This window comes from Globicephala melas, chromosome 11 (assembly GCF_963455315.2).
Source record: "Globicephala melas chromosome 11, mGloMel1.2, whole genome shotgun sequence".
Lineage (NCBI taxonomy): Eukaryota > Metazoa > Chordata > Mammalia > Artiodactyla > Delphinidae > Globicephala > Globicephala melas.
Genome location: NC_083324.2, coordinates 47,176,445 through 47,195,066, shown reverse-complemented (window position 1 = coordinate 47,195,066; position 18,622 = coordinate 47,176,445). Strand labels below are relative to the sequence as shown.

Below are 18,622 nucleotides of genomic sequence, written 5' to 3'. Positions count from 1 at the left end.
TCATAGCAAGGAGTATTTAGAGCACAGTTATCCATAGTAGCCCAAAATTGCCAACAGTTCAAATTGTAACCGAGCAGGACCCTACAGGGCCTTCCTGGGACAGACCCTTCCTCCACTTCCTCTGCTTTAGCTCCTCTCTAAGCACCTAGATAATAGTATCTGATGGCACATTCTCTGAGTTGTTTTATAGATGCTAAAACCCCCACCGAATGGAAGAAGTTAATTACTGGATAACCCTGAGTGCATAGCCCCCAGACCTAAGGACTGATAGTGTTAACCCCTGTGACACTGCCCTGTTACCTCACCATCAACCAGTCAGAGAACTGGGCACGAACTTATCACAAACCCTGAGATGCCTCTCCCACAACTTGCTTTTTTTTTTTTTTTTTTTTAAGGATTTATTTATTATTTATTTTTGGCTGCACCGGGTCCTAGTTGCAGCATGCGGGATCTTTTGTTGTGGCGCGTGGGCTTCTCTCTAGTTGTGGCGTGCCAGTTTTTCTCTCTGTACTTGTGGCATGTAGGCTCCAGAGCACATGGGCTCTGTAGTTTTCAGCATGCAGGCTCTAGTTGAGGTGCTCAGTAGTTGTGGTGCACGGGCTTATTTGCCCCATGGCATGTGGGATCTTAGTTCCCTGACCAGGGATCGAACCCATGTCCCCTGCATTGTAAGGCAGATTCTTTACCACTGGACCACCAGGGAAGTACCATCTTGCCTTTAAAAACGCTTTGCTGGACTTCTCTGGTGGTACAGTGGTTAAGAATCTGCCTGAAAATGCAGGGGACATGGGTTCGAGCCCTGGTCTGGGAAGATACCACATGCTGCGGAGCAACTAAGCCCGTGTGCCACAACTACTGAGCCTGCGCTCTAGAGCCCACAAGCCACAACTACTGAGCCCATGAGCCACAACTACTGAAGCCCGCGCACCTAGAGCCTGTGCTCCGCAACAAGAGAAGCCACCGTGATGAGAAGCCCACGCACCACGATGAAGAGTAGCCCCCGCTCACCACAACTAGAGAAAGCCTGCACGCAGCAACGAAGACCCAACACAGCCAAAAATAAATAAATACGTAAATTAATTAATTAATTAAAAAAATGCTTTGCTGAAGGACTTCACTGGCGGTCCAGTAGTTAGGACTTGGCTCGTTCACTGTGGTGGCCTGGGTCGGGGAACTAAGATCCCAGAAGACACACGGCACGGCCAAAAAAAACAAAAAACAAAAAAACCCCACAAACACGGTGTCAGTAGATTGGCTGCACGAGGGTGAATGGACCCAAGTTTGGTTTGGTAACACAATGCCCATCGAATGGTAAGTAAATAAAATGTGGCATGTCCATACAATGGAATATTACTCTCAATAAGGAAGAATGAAGTGCTGATACACAGAAGTTCCTTGAGGATAGGGTTTCTGTTTGCCTTGTTCACTGATGACCAGTGCCTGGCATATAATAGTTGCTCAATAAGCATATGGTGAATGAACAATATAAATCACCTTATTAAACAATTTATTTTTAAAAGATTTTATTACATTTCGAAAAATGGCCATATTAACAGTCATAAAAAAGGCCCATGAGAACACTTCAAGTAGGAATACAAAAATAATCTATATTAACAAGTTTGCTATTCATGCACACTGCACCATCACTAACCTCACTGTAAGTTTTGGAACCTGCATATTGTTGGAGCTTCTGATGCAAGACTCAAAGGAGATTATGGCAGTACTGAAGGAAAAAAATAATCTGGCCGACATCCACTGTAAAACTGCAGCTACGGGCTTTTATTTTAAAAAGACAAAAGGTTTTCTCAATATTTACAGCTTTGAAACGGTAACCTCTAACTGCAGGCTGCGGGCTGCCACAGGTGTGCACAGGTGCAGAGAGTTCATAAGAAACTTGAGGGTCAGCCCCCCAACCCCCACATACACAGGTAATAGTCGTGGCTCTTAATTCAGCTCTGCTAAGTGCACAAGGAGAGGTCTTACTTCTATAAGAGGGAAAGAAGTCTCCAAACAAGGTAGGTAGTTGATCGGGATCCTTATGATTCATTCATTTCTTTTCTTTTAAAAATAAATTTTCAGCACGCAACTTTTCTGACTCCTGGTCAGTAATTTTTAAGAAAAGGAAAAGAAAAAAATTAAGGCTCTAATGCTTGCAGGAAGAGTTATTCTTGGCATTCATTAACTTTAAATTTCAAACTACGACTATAATTTCCCGTTTGTAAACTACTTTAACAGTAAACAAGAATCTCATGTGTATGATAACTGACTGAATTATGCTTACAATAGCAATGGCTGAATTTTTTTTTTTTTTTAATTCAGGAGGTTCCCTGAAGAAAGCAGTTAAGTGATTCAATAGTTAAATTAAATTTTAACTAAATCATCATTTAAAAACCAGAATGAGTTTATTCGGCACAATTTTCAGTTTACCTCAGCAAGCCTGATGTTTTCCTTCTTTAGCCGCACAACGTACTGGATCTTCTGATGTAGGTTTCGGTGACCTACCAACTTCCCATTTTCCTCGGCGAGACACTCCACCTGCTTCCTTAACATTTCCATCTCCTGCAGGTAAATCAATCCAGGGAAGGGTAAATGAGCTGCTTTTAATTTTTATTGTAAAATAACATTATTTCGTGCCTTCCAAGAGCACAGGGAGGGAGAGACAGAGCCCAGGTTCCCAGCTTTCGTGACCACACATCTTTGTGTGCACCGGAGCAACTGTGAACCACGGGATGCCCAATCACAGCCAGGAGACTTATGCTGATCGGCTCTGTTAATAAAAACCAACACACAAGCGCACCTGGCACGTTCTCTCCTTTTCTTCATACAATTCTTCCAGCTTTGATCTTAGTTGTTCCTTTTCTTGGAACGCTTTAGACTCCAACATTCTAACTCGTTCAACTTCCTCAGTCATTGTAACGTAGTCCGTCTCTTTGTTCTGAAGGGCACTCTGGAGCTGTTCTAGGCTGTAACAGTAACTATAGCGTTATGGTCTCCCAAAGGCACGTAATTATAAAACAGTACTCAAATCAGACACTTGCCACCCAAGCCCAGAATTTTTATTTGAAAGTATCACTAATATTCAGCCCTCCCCTTTCTGACAGCACAGGAAGACGGCAAGAGCTGCAGATACACTTTTTTTATGGTTGTTTTACCCAAAACTTTCATTTTGGAAAGCTCCACAAACCGTTTTTTACACAACAAAAATTTAGAATGGAAACTTTTAGATCTAGCCCTCAGAGCAAACTGTTACTTAAGCATTATTACAGTCTGCATGGTTTATTCAGTGCCCCATATCTTAGAGTAATCATTTCTGGTTTCAAAAACTGGTTCTCAGATGGTGGGACACTAGTCATTTCTTCAAGGATGTGCTATTTAGAATGTATACACTTTATGCAACTATCAATTGAAAATAAACATTAAAAAGAAGGGTTACCCATGGATGGACCTAGAAATTGTCATACTGAGTAAAGTTAAGTCAGACAGAGAAAGACAAATATCATATGGTATCACTTACATGCAGAATCTAAAAAAAAATGATACAAATGAACTTATTTACAAAACAGAAACATACTCAGACTTAGCTTATGAATTTATGGTTACCAGGGGGAAAGGGAGGTGGGAAGGGATAGTTAGGGAGTTTGGGATTGACATGTATACACTGCTATATTTAAAACAGTGTTGGATAACCAACAAGGACCTACTGTATAGCACAGGGAACTCTGCTCAATACTATGTAACAACCTAAATGGGAAAAGAATTTGAAAAAGAATAGATACATGTATATGTATAACTTAATCACTCTGCTGTACACCTGAAACTAAGACAACATTGTTAATCAGCTATACTCCAATATAAAATGTTAAAAAAAAGAATAGTGTTCAAAAGGGGAAAAAAAAAAAGGGTTACCAAACAATTATATAGAATTTCACAAAACTAACTGAATCCTATAAGCTCCCCAAAGAAACAAATGTTTTTTATTTATTTTACAATGCATATGGAATAGAAAGCTGATGATTTAAGTGATGTAATACACAGAATTAAAAATACCACTTAAGGCCAACAATTTCTTGGGCGGTGTTTTCAGACTACATTCTGTGGAACCTCAGGAGGACAGTGTGGGAGTGAGGGCACTGATGTTCTCCCAATTCATCTGGAGCTGTTCTGCTTTTGTCTTATGTGTTTTGCTTTCATTTCATGAAAAGGCTTTGTGGCATGGCAGACACTGCAGCTGCCTACCCAACAGCCAATCCCTTGCTTTTTATAAAAACTCAGTTTATTCAGAGGACAAGAAAGGGAGAGGAGAAGCACACCCAGTTCCCAAAGATTAGTAAATAATAACTGGTCTGAGCTAAAACCATGGTTATCTCTACCCCACTGCCAGATACTGGTTTTCTCAGGTTGCCCTGCAGGCATGCTAATTCTGGATAAGGAGACACAATGAATCTTGAGGGTTTCTGGGAGGTTTTTTCCCTGAAAAAAGAAAGTCCTTTTGAACCGACAACACTGCAAGCTGTGATCCTGTTTATGTTGTTTGGAGCTGCAGCAGCCATCTTGTAGTCAATAGGCCACAAGCAAGAGTAGCAAAAGCAGAAGAATGGGAAGGGTCTGGGTCAGTGATGGCATCACTGAGTCAATGCACCTCCAGACCTCTTGTTATGTGAAATTAAACATCTGCCTACACCACTGTTGGCTTGGTATTCAGTTCTTTGTAGCTTTTTAAAAGCACTGCCACATACACGTGTGGCTAACGCAATGTTTAAAATTGCTACTGTAGGCTGGGACTGATAAAACCGTGTGTGCCCTTTTCTGGAGGTTGCTTCACTTGCAACAGTGTGGGCTCCTGTAGTCCCAGGGACACTGTAGCACTGGTTACTAGATCATGAAATAAATTACGTATCAGCTTAGATAGCTTTTATTCTTTTTGCTAGAAGGTCTCAAATGGGTATTATCTATACTTCTACAAACTATACAGGTGGATTCTCATAGATCCTTAAGTGATCCAGATTTCTGTCCTAGCCCTAGAGCTAACTGGCAAGGAACCAGTCCCCAAACTGCTCAAATGCAGATGAAAGTGTTGAACAAAGTTCTGTTCCACACCTATATTCTATTAAGTATATGATTCTATGGTGCAAATGACTCAATAACAGAGTAACAAATCTTTCACAAGTTGGGTGGTCTTTGTCAGCTGATCATTAAAAAGATTTTTTTTTTTTTTTGGCCACACCATGCGGCATGTGAGATCTTAGTTCCCTGACCAGGGATCGAACCCATGTCCCCTGCAGTGGAAGCACAGAGTCTTAACCACTGGACCACCAGGGAAGTCCCTAAAAAGAATTTTTGATGACATATCACTATGTAACTTCTGGCATATTAACTTGGATAGAGTTCAAATAATTGAAGGACAATATTCTAACAAAACTTCCACTGTTATTTACTTAGTATGTGAATAAGATTTCTCAGCCTTTATATCTATAAAAACAAAAAAGTAAGAACAGAATTGATAGTGAATACTGTCTGATTCCAGAATTAAGTGCAACAGAATGAGCTAATTAAAGAAAAAGCATTAAGATAAAATGCATTGAGAGATGCATTTCCAATAAAATTTTACTTGTATAATAATTATTCATAAAAATTTACAATAAATTCAGGATAGTTTAATAATTGTCATGAAAACTCAATCCAGAAAAAATATAACACTTAGAGCCATATGAATATAATAAATTTTTACAAATTACTTGTAATTTGCATACATATTTTCATTGCTGAGTTATGATAGGGGAGTCAACAAAAAATTTTCCAAACAATATATTAAATTAGGATATAATTCTGCATGGGTATAGAATGGAAACTTAATTTCAAAGGAAAAAGGAAAAATGTTAAATTTTAGACTTACGAATTTCTTCAAGTATTTTTTTAAATGGGTAGAAAGTACCAAATCAGTTGGATAACTTTTAAAAGAACACCACAAAAGCTTTATTTCTAAATGTCACTATTTTCAGTAGGTCAAAACTTCTATCCTTTGCAATAATTTAAACTTACAATGAAAAATTTTAGACACAGTCAACTCCAAAAATGTGCAAGAGGGTATATGGTGTTTCAAAATTCTTTTAGGAGGTAAAACAAGTGAAAATGTTTGAGAATCGCTGTTCCTGATCAGATCTATTCTATTCAGAGAGTAAAATATCTTTCTAACATTTTATCACTTTGTTAATACCAACCAGTTTACTTATTTTGAACTTGACAGAAAATACAGTGTATCTTGTTTATCACAGAATGAGGCAGTTTATAAGATTACATAAATTAAAATATAAGAACTATATGATTAAAATAAAATCATGTCCATAGAAAACATATAAAGAGACATAAGGTCAAGACCAGAAGAATTCATAGTATTGATCCATGGGTCTGAGAGGGCCTCAAGCTTTTAAATCAGAGGAAACCAGAAGTGAGAAAGAAACCTGGTCGGTTATATAGTTCTCATTGTCCATGAGGAGAAAACCCATCAATTCCCCCAGGGAAGCTAAGGTTTTCCTGGCACTTATTTCTTTAAGTTTGTTTTTGGAATGGTTTCATGTGAGGAACCCCTTTAGCAAGTGGTATTTAAGAAAAGAATTTTGTAAATATCTATTATGTTCACATACTACTGCAGAAAGGAAAGAATTTACTTACCTTGTGGATATTATAAGCATTTCTTCCTTTAGAGGAATACTGGTTGGTGTTAATAAAGAAACGATCAACAAGAACTTGAATTACAAAAGAGTGTACTTACTCTGCTTTCATTTTTAGCATTTCTTCAACCAATTTATTCTATAAGAAGATTGAAGAAAGAGAAAGAACAAATGACTTAAGTTCTTAACATTGCTAAACAAAAGACTGAAAGTAATCAGTCCACTCTCCCTAATGGTAATAAAACCAATTAAAGCAAATTCCTTTACAATACATGCATCTCAATGTTCACAATGGCACTATTTACAACAGCCAAGACATGGAAGCAACCTAAATGTCTATGAACAGATGAATGGATAAAGAAGATGTGGTACATATGGACAATGGAGTATTACTCAGCCATAAAAAAGAATGAAATAATGCCATTTGCAGTAACATGGATGGACCTAGAGATTATCATGTTAAGTGAAGTAAGTCAGAGAAATATCATATGGTATCACTTATAGGCAGAATCTAAAAATAGATACAAATGAGCTTATTTACGAAACAGAAACAGACTCACAGACATAGAAAACAAACTTACAGTTACCAAAGGGGAAAGGGGGAGAGGGATAAATTTGGAGTTTGGGATTAGCGGATACAAACTACTATACGTAAAACAGATAAACAACAAGGTCCTACTGTATAGTACAGGGAACTATATTCAATATCCTCTAATAAAACATAATGGAAAAGAATACACATATAGGTATAACAATCACTTTGCTGTACATCAGAAACTAACACAATATTGTAAATCAACTATACCTCAATTAAAAAAAAGAAGGGACATCCTTTTCCACAATCCCAGCTACACACACATAAAGGGGGTACCTATTTACAACCGTTCATGTATTGTGCCCTTTAAGGCCTCAAACAGGCACTCGATACTTGCTTCTAAATGGAGAATTCTGTGTGAGCAGTAGGCTTACTGTCTAGGCATGAAGACTAATTCACTCTTAATTCTCAGCTATAGCTAAATACTGATGGTAAATATCAAACTTAACAGGAAGACAAAAAGACAAAATTTCAATAATAAAATGGTTTCTAAAATATATAACCATAAATGCTAACTATAAAAGCATTTTTCACACAAGAAAAAAACAACTATTATGTAAAAAAAAATCATACTTTAGCAAGTCTTTCTTTGATTTCTTCTTGTTCATTCTTCAGCTGCTGCGTGTCTGAATGATTCTGTTCACTGCGTTAGATTAGGAAGGCAGGATGGGAAAAGTGTCAAACATATTCAAGTATCGATTTTGTATCTATTACATGCAGCAATGCCAAAATGTGCAAAGAAGAGCTAATTCTATGGTGATTAGGTCAAGTTAGCACAGTCAATAAGCGTGATCAACACATGAAGATGAAATAAGGTACCTCCCCAGCATTCGGGATTCCTTCCATACAAAAGTGAGATGAGCAAAGCTGGGAAATCTAATTACAGGGTTTGGTTGAGAATAAAGTATTAACTTAGAGCGGTACCATCTGAAGATCACATGTGAACAAAATGGGGCTGAAAGGACAGTCCAGGTGCCTGGCATGAATGTGGTTGGCTGGGTCGGGATGGTGGGGGAAACACAGGACACACATGGGGGCGGGGAGGGCCCCTCACACTGTCCCGTCCTGTGGAGCCTCTGATGCCCCCTCTCTGCTTTGGATTTCAGGTCTGGGACTGCTGTAGCCCTTTTTATTTATTATTTTTGGCCACGATACGTGGTGTGCGGAATCTTGGATATTGGATATCATAGTCAGCTGGAGATTTTCTGATGCCACTCGGGCTTCCCATACATGCTGACACCAAGAAGGGGATTCTCTGAGCACCAGACATAAATCCCGTCATGCAAAAGAAACACTCCTCTGTACAAAGAAAATTACATTCTGGACTATACATCAGTATCATGTGAATTTGATTAATGTGAGGCCATCTCTGTGAGCCTGACCAGGTTGGATAATAAATTGAGTTTCTGTGGGCAGCCCCTGGATCAGGAGACACCCCCCCTAGGAGAACCTGCCTGAAGGCCTCTGGCTTCTCTAGAAATCTCTCTCTCACTGGTGAGTAAAGGATCATTCCTTGAAGGAAAACAGAAGCTACATTAGTTTCTTCCACTTAATGAACCTGACAGCCTAGATAAAAATGGTAGTGAGGAAAACACCCCAAAACATTAGGGCAGATGTGTTTTCTGTTGTCTAATCTGGGGGGGTGGGTAACTTTTTCTGTCAAGAACCAGACATAGGTTTTGGGAGCCATAAGGTCTCCGGCACAGCTATGCAACTGGGCTGCTGTAATGCAAAGGCAGCCACTGTGATATTTATACGAAAGAACCGGACTGCTCCAACGAAACTTCATTAACCAAACAGGCTGACCCCTGGGCTATAATTTTCTTCTAATCTTTCATGAAGAAGGTTCTGTATGGCTCCTCACAAATGGGACATAAGGCTATGAAATAAAGTATTTTAAATTGTGGTTTTATACATGATCTGGTAACGTTCTAAGTTCCATGCTCAAACTAACTCTTGATAAAAGGTACAAAGCTTTTCTTTAATATGCCTGGACATGGGGGTGGAGCATATGGAAACTAGGTGAGCAGACTGTGGACTACCTGCATCAAAATCACCCAGAAGGGGAAGTGAAATCCCTACAAGAGGATGCTTAATAAAATGAGCACCTCCTATGCTCACTAAAACTTGAAAAGAACCGTTTAGGGGAATTCCCTGGCAGTCCAGTTGTTAGGACTCTGAGCTTTCACTGCCGAGCGCTCGAGTTCAGTCCTTGGTCAGGGAACTAAGATCCCCCTGCACCCTGCCACCCAGCAAAGAAACATTTAGGAATAGGTTGTTAGCACAGCCACCATCACCAACCTCAAATATCCATTGTCTCACTTAGGTTTGGACAGTGCACGTCAGGGCTGCTTCTGGACAGGGATGGGGAGCAGCGGGAGTAGGAAGCGCCTGTTAAGATCTTCTGACAACAGCAGCAGAAGCAGACACCCCTAACCTGGGATGCTGAATTCACAAAGGGCTTCCATCCCCAATACAGACCCCCTTTGACAAACCTCAACTTCCTGCGTAGTCTCATAGACCACCCTCATCTCCATCCCTCACTCAGGGGTGGGATCATAAATCTACCGTGTCTACTTAACAGCCACCATCTATCGAGTGGCTCCCCTCTCCGAAGCACTGTAACGAGCACTTTACACACGTTATCTTTGGTCTTTAAAACACCTTGTATAAGAGGTGTCATCTCCCTCACTTTATTGCTAAGGAAACTGAGGCACTAAGAGGTTTAAAGATGTGTCCAAAGTCACACAACTTTCAAGTGTCAGAGACACGATATAACCTGGGTGCGGTTGCCCTTGACAAGACGCTGTGCTGTTATCAGATACAACTAGAAGACTGAGTTGAGGCCAAAACACACACCACACACACACACACACACACACACACACACACACACAAACATCCACATCCACACCCACACACCCCCCTCACACACACACACAGAGACCTAACAGAACGCCCCCCTGTACAGTTTCTCCTAGGAACGTGCCCTTCACCAGAAGCCAAGAAGCAAAACCAAGAAAATTCTCCCTTTTTCTGCTGGCAGAACCTTGAGCCTTGTCTTGTTGACATATTTGCTCCCGCCTCACCCCTTTCAAATACAAGTAGACAGATTGGTTCAAGTATTTCACGTGTTTGAAATTCATTTCAATAGCTCTATAGCAATACAAAAGTTAACAGAGTGGGCAAGATGGTGATGACCTTATTTTCCCTCTCTGGTAAAACAACCCCCTCATCAGACCTGATTGAGAAGCAACCCCTGGAGCGGCTCCTGGATCAGCAAGAAACATCACACACACTGTGAAACCTATGCTGACCTCATTCACTCAACTATCCCCAGGCAGGCCAAGATTTAGCTCACAGACTGCTCGTGGCTCTTTCTCACCTGTTGTCCTTTTGTCTTTTAATATCATCCAGCTGACCTTGCAGGAGCCAGTTTTTCTCTCTTAACTGCTCGGCTTCCAGGCGTAGGTTTTCCATTTCACACAACTGCTCCTAATAACATCAAATCAGGTCTTTTCAGAAAACACCTTATAGTAGGCATTATTTTGCTCCCCAGGCCGTGATGAGACAAGTATTCCTCTTTTAAGCTCCCTCCACACACTGAACACTGCTCTGGGTATCACTGGAGAAAAAGTAGACTATGAGAAGCTCTCAGGGGCTCCGAATGTGATTAATTTTCATACCCCCATTGTCTTAAACATAGTCTCTTATCAATATCACATAATTTGGACTTCCCTGGCAGTCCAGCGGTTAAGACTCTGCACTTCCACTACAGGGGGCGCGGGTTCGATCCCTGGTTGGGGAACTAGGATCCCATATGCCAGGCGGCACGGCCAAAAAAACCCCCAAACAAACCTTAATTCATTAAAATTCCTTTATGAGAAAAGATGAACAAAAGCATCTACTACTTTGGTAAATGTTCTATTTGATTCTATTTATTAGATTCTAATTTTTAAAAATTGATGTGCCACAGCCTCAAAATACTTAATTGGATTCTGACTTGAAAATCATGAGCATAACCACCCAGAGGAAATAAATACTCGTCTGCAAGGAGTGAACTTTTTGATTTACTTCTGCTTATCTATTGTTTGATTTCTTTTAACCTGATCCAATTTCTTCTAAGTACCAAGATCATGCCACATTCCTGAGATAGCAGCATACTGAGAGCTGCCCCGAATAAAGAAGCCAGGAATGATCCCCTCTATGAGAAACAAAGCTTAAGAGTGATACTGTCTTCCTACACAGAAGGCTAATTTTGTTCCTAAACAAAAACTCACTGCAGAGCCATGAGGTCACAGACTATCTGCTATGGGGCATCGCATCCTCCCTACACTCCCTTCTGCGCCCACACTACACCTACCCAGGCGCTTCTCCACGCACTTCCCACCCCAACACCGCCCTAAATATACTCTCCCACACACAAAAACCATACCCCCCAAGTACGGGGCGAAAAACACTAGAAGGAAGTTGAAAGAAATGGCAAACAAGAGAAACAGACAAAAGCAAATCTCTCTAACATATAAAGAATGCTTGTACCTCATTAAGAAAAAGTCCAACAACAGAAAAATGGGTGAAGGATATAGTTCATAGACACAAAAAACCAAAAGATGCTCAATCTGACTCCTAATAAGAAAAATACAAATTTAAAAATACAATGAGATAACGTGCTTCAGCTATTAAACTGGCAAAAATCTAAAAGTTGGACAGCACTGTCATGAGAGTAGTTAGTGCAGCCTGTATGATATGACACCATAGCATGAAAAACAAATGGGGCAGGGAGACAATGCTTATGCGCCTGGTTATAGGTGCTGCTGAAAAGTTCTCAGAAGATAACTAAGAAACTAGCTACACCTGAAGCCTACAGGGACAGCAAACTAGGCAGCTTGGAGTCAGGGGTGAGAGGAAGACTTTTCTCCATCTACCCTGGAGTTCTGTCCCTTTTGAATTTTGGATCCTCAGTCACCATGAAAGATACTGCTTATTTTGAAACATTAAATTCATTGAAAAAAATTACCCAGTTACCTTTATTCTGAGGATTTCAGCATTTTTGACTTCTCTGTCTTCATTTAGCTTTGTTATAAGGTGTTGCAAAGAAATCTTGGAGGCTCTCCCATCTTCTATCTCTTGTTCCTGCGTTTCCAGGAGTTTCGCCAAATGTGTTTGAAAGTGTGGTGGTGTTTTAGGGCTCTAAAATAAAATCAAATTTCACCCAGATACCTGATTGAGTGGTTATAAAGATTTCATTGTAAATATACTTGCCAAGCACGTAGAAAATACACAGGCTACATATATAGCTCGCTATTCTAATTCTTGTCCAAGTAAAACAAATAAAACACTGGTACCTTTTTATCAAAAAAAGCAGAAAAGCTGTTAGTGAAAATCTTTTTCTCTAAAGACAAAGCTGGTCTTAGCAATTTCCAACTTCCATCGCTCACAAAATTGCTTATTCTTCCTGAAATGCACTCTTTCTTATGAGAAGTACCTGGGGATACTTGGCAGCAGAATCCATCACATGCTCTAGCTGCCTCATTTTGAAGTTATATTCATTCTTCTTCTGTTCTACTTCCTCTTTCTTTTGGTTTAGCTGGGAAAATTGAACAGATTATAAGATTACAAGTTAGAAAATAATACACGTACATGGTCCGATTAGAACAGACAATCCTCCCAAGGCATGCAGAAATGGACTTCTTCCATTATTTTTTCAGGGCTTGATTGATAATTTGACATTTCTCTCACAAATTTATTTACACTTTAAAAGAAACTTCTTTTTTAAGTTTCACAAGTAATCAAAGGGTCATTTGAGGAAAGTTACAAAATATATTATAAAACTACACTAGCCAAAAAAGAGGACAAAAGTCAGCTATGGGACTTCCCTCGTGGCGCAGTGGTTAAGAATCCTCCTGCCAATGCAGGGGACACGGGTTCGAGCCCTGGTCCAGGAAGATCCCACGTGCCACGGAGCAACTAAGCCTGTGCACCACAACTACTGAGGTTGTGCTCTAGAGCCTGCAAGCCACAACTATTGAGCCCGCATGCCCTAGAGCCCACGTGCCGCAACTACTCTGCCCATGTGCTTCAACTACTGAAGCCCAAGCGCTTAGAGCCTGTGCTCCGCAACGAAGAGTAGCCCCCACTCGCCGCAACTAGAGAAGCCCATGAGCAGCAACAAAGACCCAACGCAGCCAAAGACAAAAATTAAAATTTAAAAAAAAACAAAGTCAGGCATAACCTTTGCCACAGTGGTTAGAACTTGCTGGCACGTGTCAAGGGCAGAGGGTGGGCAGGAGGACAGCCACCAAGTCTGAACACACAGAAGCAACCAGGTTGTTAAGAGTCGACAGCGCTGCTGCCCCACTACCTACTCGCCCTGCTAGCCCACCTTTCTGAATGCAGAGAATTAGCCGAGGCAGGGAACTCATGAGCTCAACCGCCACACAGTCCTGCTCCCCCAACCCCCAAAGCCCATCCTGAGCGACGATCACCCTGCATCTCACCTCATGCTGGAGCTCCTGGATGAGGGCGTCCTTCCTGGTCAGCTCCTCCTGGGCCGACTGCAGAAGCCCCGAGTGCTTTTTCGAGGCCTCGGTGAGCATGTTCAGCTGCTCAGTGGCGTGAGCCAGGTCCTCACAGAGCATGTCCCTCTGTTAGGGGACAATCCCCACAGGGGAAGACTCTCTTTAATTGTGGTGCTCCAATATCGATTTAAAAATCATTACCATGTATGATTTTTAAAACGTTAAGAAAGTTTTAAGTGAGAATTTTTTTTTTTTTTTTTGCTTGTATGCTAATCCATTCCAAGACAAACCAAGCAGTTAATACTTAAGTCATGAGGTCCAGAGACAAATACTACAGTAAATTCATATAAGTATCCCAGTTGAGGTCTAACTGCCCTCTGCTGCCCTCTCCCCTCAACCCCAGGTAATCTCTTACAGCTGATCTCTCCTTCCTTGGGAGGACTCCAGGCATGGGTCTCTAGTTTACCTGTTGTCTCACCAATAGATTCTAGTCCATTATACACGGGAAGGTAAACAGTTGTAAAGATGAGTACCCCTCAGCTAATTGGGGAGGGGCTGGCCAGTTCACCAGGCTGTGATACAGTGTCATAGGCCATCAAATTTTCAGGGGAGTAGCTTGATGGAAAGTGGCAGAGAGAATTAGAAGTCCTATAGGTTGCATACATAATTCCTATGTACACAGTGTATGTAATCTCTACCAAATTAGAGCAGAATCTATTCCCCCTAACTTTCCAAACGTGCATGTATATGTGCACAGATATATATAATAGTGTACATTACATATACATTAAACATACAGTATTATATATGTCATAGATACAATATGTGTATTGCACACATGTACCTGATAGATCACAAACATCTCCACATACACTTACTCTTTTATTATATCATTTTCATCGAGTGGGCTCTATTCCATCTTATGGATGCACCACCATTTAACCCTTCACTAAATATTTCAGTTGATTTGAATTTTTCACTATTATATGCATCTAATTCTCATATCTAGATTATTGTTGGGTTGTCCAAAAAGCCAACCGCCTCAAGTCAGTCACACCCAACTGTTCCCCTTTATGAGGATGCTCCACAAACATTCACAGGTGGCAGGCTTCCCTCCCTAGCAAAGTCTTATACTAGTACTATCTTCTCCGGGAAGCTCTTTGGAATTCTCCAGGCATAACTGCTCCTCTCCCTCCCTTTTCTGTGCTCCCAAGTCATTTGTCACATCATAATACATCTACCTCTTAAGCTAGATTGCATGCCTCAAGGTAAGTAACTGTGTTTCAATCATTCTTCCATTCCCAAATGACAAACAGGTACAGGTTGTATGGCAGGTGGGTTCAATAAATATTTGTTGAATTTGTTTCATGGATAGCAAGAAAACTATTTCTAAAGCAGGTTCAGAGCAGTATACACAGTGGGTTACCATCTGTGTGAAAAAAGGAAAACTCAAGGTATATAGGATTAGCCAAAAATATCTCTGGAAGGATATACAAGAGGGAATGTATATTGCTTTATATATTTTGAATTTTGAACCACACGACAGTACTGCTTAATTTTTTAAAAGATACATTTACATCAACAACAAGATAATTAAAACTTATTTTAGCTAAAACACAAGAAGCAATTTTGTGGTTAACCAGCCCTTTCTTTGCTCCCTGCTGCTACCACTGCATCCAAGTAAATGCAGTTTCCACTCTGCTTCCTTTTCAGAAGAGGGTGAGTTACAGGAACTTAGCATGGTGTTAGCACAAATGAACGAAAATAAATCAACTAAACAAAATATAACAATCTTAGTATTATCTATCAGTTGCCTAACTACCTTAGGGAAAGTGGCTCAAATTATGACTTACTCCTTTTTAAAAGTCTTCTATTTATTCATTAATAACACACAGAAACATACTGACAAGTATTAAACCAAAAAGGGTGATGATGTGTTAACATCTACCTCTATGTCCTCGGAGAGTATTCTCAGTCTAAGGGATTCTTTCAGATCCAGAATGTCCACTTCCTGTCTCTTAATCAATGCTTTGCTCTCTTCTTTGTCAACCAAAGCAGAATTATATTTGCCCTACAGAAAAGAAAATGATGATACAAGATCTGTCTGCTTTATTATCAGTTTATTTTTAGATTATAATAACTGAAGAATGAATCTGAGTTCCAAGGTGATGACCAAATCAACACAAATAAATTCAATAACCACTTGTTGAATGAAGGAGTGGAAGAGTTAATGGATGAACGGCAAGAAGAAGTGGAAAAGTCCCACAGGTATCAGTGAAAAAACATCTGGTTTTGTCATCTTTATCAGAAATCAGTGGAGTGCAGCAAGCTCCCTTTGGAGCACAGGAGTGACGAACATTAACAAAAAACTACCTTGACCCAAGGGACGGAGGAAGCATTCACCATTTATATGCAGGAAGAGTAAGTAGTTACTTTAGGAAATGATAAAGTCCAATAATGGGGAAACAAACTCACTTTCTAAATCACTGATGTCTCTGAACTTAACTAAAATGTGCTATTTTTTTTCTTGAAGCAATTAAGGAACACCACATACCCTTAACCATCAGAGGCAACAGCCAGTCTGTTTCTGATCTGATTTGGATCAGCAATTCCCAAATGTGCACAGAGAGCACTGTTCCCAGGTCAGTGAGATCTGAGAAATGCTGCAGCCAACTCTGTCTTCCCGAGATGCACACAGCACACACGTCAGCATACTAAAGGCCCTGCGGGTTCTGCAGATACCCAAGCCTGCTGAGCTTTCACTACTACATATTTTCAAACGTGGGTGACCACAGAACCCTTTTTTCTGTGGGGCACTGGTTAACCACTTGAGTCTGTGAACTGTGCCTCCTGCTCAAATTTCATATCTTGTTGGCGACAGAACTTACATTGATGTCCTTCAGTTCTTGCCTCAGGGTGTCTATGGTTTCTGTTTTCTCAGAGACTGAGGTTCTTAGCTCCTGGATCTGGCTCATGAGGTCAGCTACAACTTCCTGACAAGGACAGAAACAATATCTTCATACCCAATGACAGCAAGGAGATCTTTTTTTAATGATAAATCATTTATCTTTCCAAATGACAATAGAAGTCAATTTTATTTTAGCAAAATACCATGTGTCACATTACATTATTAATATTACCAATTTATATTTTATTGGTTTTCTAATATTTTAGTTAATCATTTGCTTTGGTTTCATGAATGAATAAGAGCTAGACATATAAGGAATGTACACCTAATTTTATGTTCAGACATACATATTAATGTTTATTATTCTAGTTAAAGCCAACACCAGGGATTTGAGAATTTGTATCGTGGCACTCACAATCAATGAGAAAAGGTCGCACTGACGGCATCCTAGTTAAAGGGGGCAGGGATGTGTTTTAGAAACACTGCCATCAAGAGTGATAGAACAGTTTGGGTTGAAGTTATGAGGAAAATTAACTTAAAGACTTCATTCTCTAGCAACCTTGGAAGATGAGCAAGGCCTAAGTGCGTACAGAAATGCTAGCTAACCCTGGGAGCAGGAGACTGGAATGTGAAGGCAGCGTTTATAAGGAAAATGCAGGGGGCTATAGCCTCAACCTCTACCTACCTTGTCAGCATCTCTAGACTTCTCCAGAGAACTGATTACTTTTTCGGTAGCACACAAACTCTCTTCTAGTTTCTGTACTTTTGCCATCTATGGGGAAAAAAATCAATGTTTTTAGAAAAAGAATTAAATCACAAAGTTAACCACACACATGTATTTTAAAAAGCATAAAAGGAGTTGAAATCTGCTTTTCATATTAAACAGTGTATACTAAGGAGTAATATTTGAAAATAAAAAGTTGGGTTAAACGAGAATGATTTTGTGGTCTCTATCAGGAAACCACCAACAAATTATGATTATAGCCATCTGGGAGTTAGAAAAACAAGAGTTGAAAATAATACAACCAACCAAAAATTCCATCTTTTTATTATAAATTTTCAACATCTGAAAGCTGAAACAGTTTTTATAACAAATCTCTTTGGACATCAGGAATAAAAGTTATAAACCTCAAATTTCAGAGTGAGAGTATAGCACATTTTTACCTGCTGCTCACACTTGGCCATCTCCTTCTGTTTCTCCTGACGTACAGCTTCAAGAACTTCTAAGATTTCTCTGGAAAAGAAGAACTATCTTTTACTCATGACTCATTCAATGGAAACAGGAACTGAGTCCATTCGTACAGAAGAGATTCGATGCAATGCAACTGAACTTTATTAGACACATACTTGGTGTTAGGAATTGTATTCCAGTAGGATCAGAAATTTGAACCAGTTTCTTCAACAGTTATTTAACAAAAACCCAGTTTTGTGCCAGGACAGTTTATTTTTCTCCAGAGTACTTAGGACTCTCTAACATTTATACTATTTACTTATTACCCATCTCTCTGTGCTACAATGTGAACCTCAAAAGGACAGGGCTATTTTGTTCACTGTCTTACCTCTAAATGTCCTGGCATTTACCAGAACAGTGCCTGGCTTGCTGGATATCACTAAGCGTTTGAATGAGCGACTAAATGTTAACTGTCTTTCCCAATTAGATGGAGTCACCAGTATATAGCAGGGACTAGAAGAGAATCTGTCTCATGGTAAGAACTCTACAAGTATCTGCTGAATACACTAATACAAATTCTTCTTATTAGAGTCATAATCCTCCTGTTGGCTGGAATGAAGAGACTGAGAGAGATCACCAAGGAAAAGAATTTGGAGAGAGGAAAGAAAGACAATGGTGTTCATATAAGGGACCAGAAGAAAAAAAGAGCAGAGAAATCAAATAGTAGAGATAGAAATAAATCAGTCCCCACCTTTCAATAAT

The 18,622-nt window shown here is 39.9% G+C and overlaps 1 protein-coding gene across 1 annotated transcript in view; it reads right to left on the bottom strand.

The window, feature by feature from the left end:
• Positions 1 to 1,553: 1,553 nt before the first annotated feature.
• KIF15 (kinesin family member 15) overlaps positions 1,554 to 18,622 on the bottom strand; it is a 96,961-nt gene continuing 79,892 nt past the window's right edge. The window contains exons 23-35 of the mRNA XM_060308802.1: positions 17,854 to 17,923; positions 17,375 to 17,461; positions 16,670 to 16,774; positions 15,730 to 15,852; positions 13,761 to 13,907; positions 12,749 to 12,850; positions 12,289 to 12,453; positions 10,649 to 10,758; positions 7,837 to 7,906; positions 6,770 to 6,807; positions 2,798 to 2,963; positions 2,428 to 2,559; positions 1,554 to 2,098 (exon numbers count right to left, since the gene is read on the bottom strand). Of these exons, the coding sequence (XP_060164785.1) occupies positions 2,048 to 2,098; positions 2,428 to 2,559; positions 2,798 to 2,963; positions 6,770 to 6,807; positions 7,837 to 7,906; positions 10,649 to 10,758; positions 12,289 to 12,453; positions 12,749 to 12,850; positions 13,761 to 13,907; positions 15,730 to 15,852; positions 16,670 to 16,774; positions 17,375 to 17,461; positions 17,854 to 17,923 (1,366 nt within the window). The 3' untranslated portion in view covers positions 1,554 to 2,047. The remainder of the gene's footprint in view (positions 2,099 to 2,427; positions 2,560 to 2,797; positions 2,964 to 6,769; positions 6,808 to 7,836; positions 7,907 to 10,648; positions 10,759 to 12,288; positions 12,454 to 12,748; positions 12,851 to 13,760; positions 13,908 to 15,729; positions 15,853 to 16,669; positions 16,775 to 17,374; positions 17,462 to 17,853; positions 17,924 to 18,622) is intronic.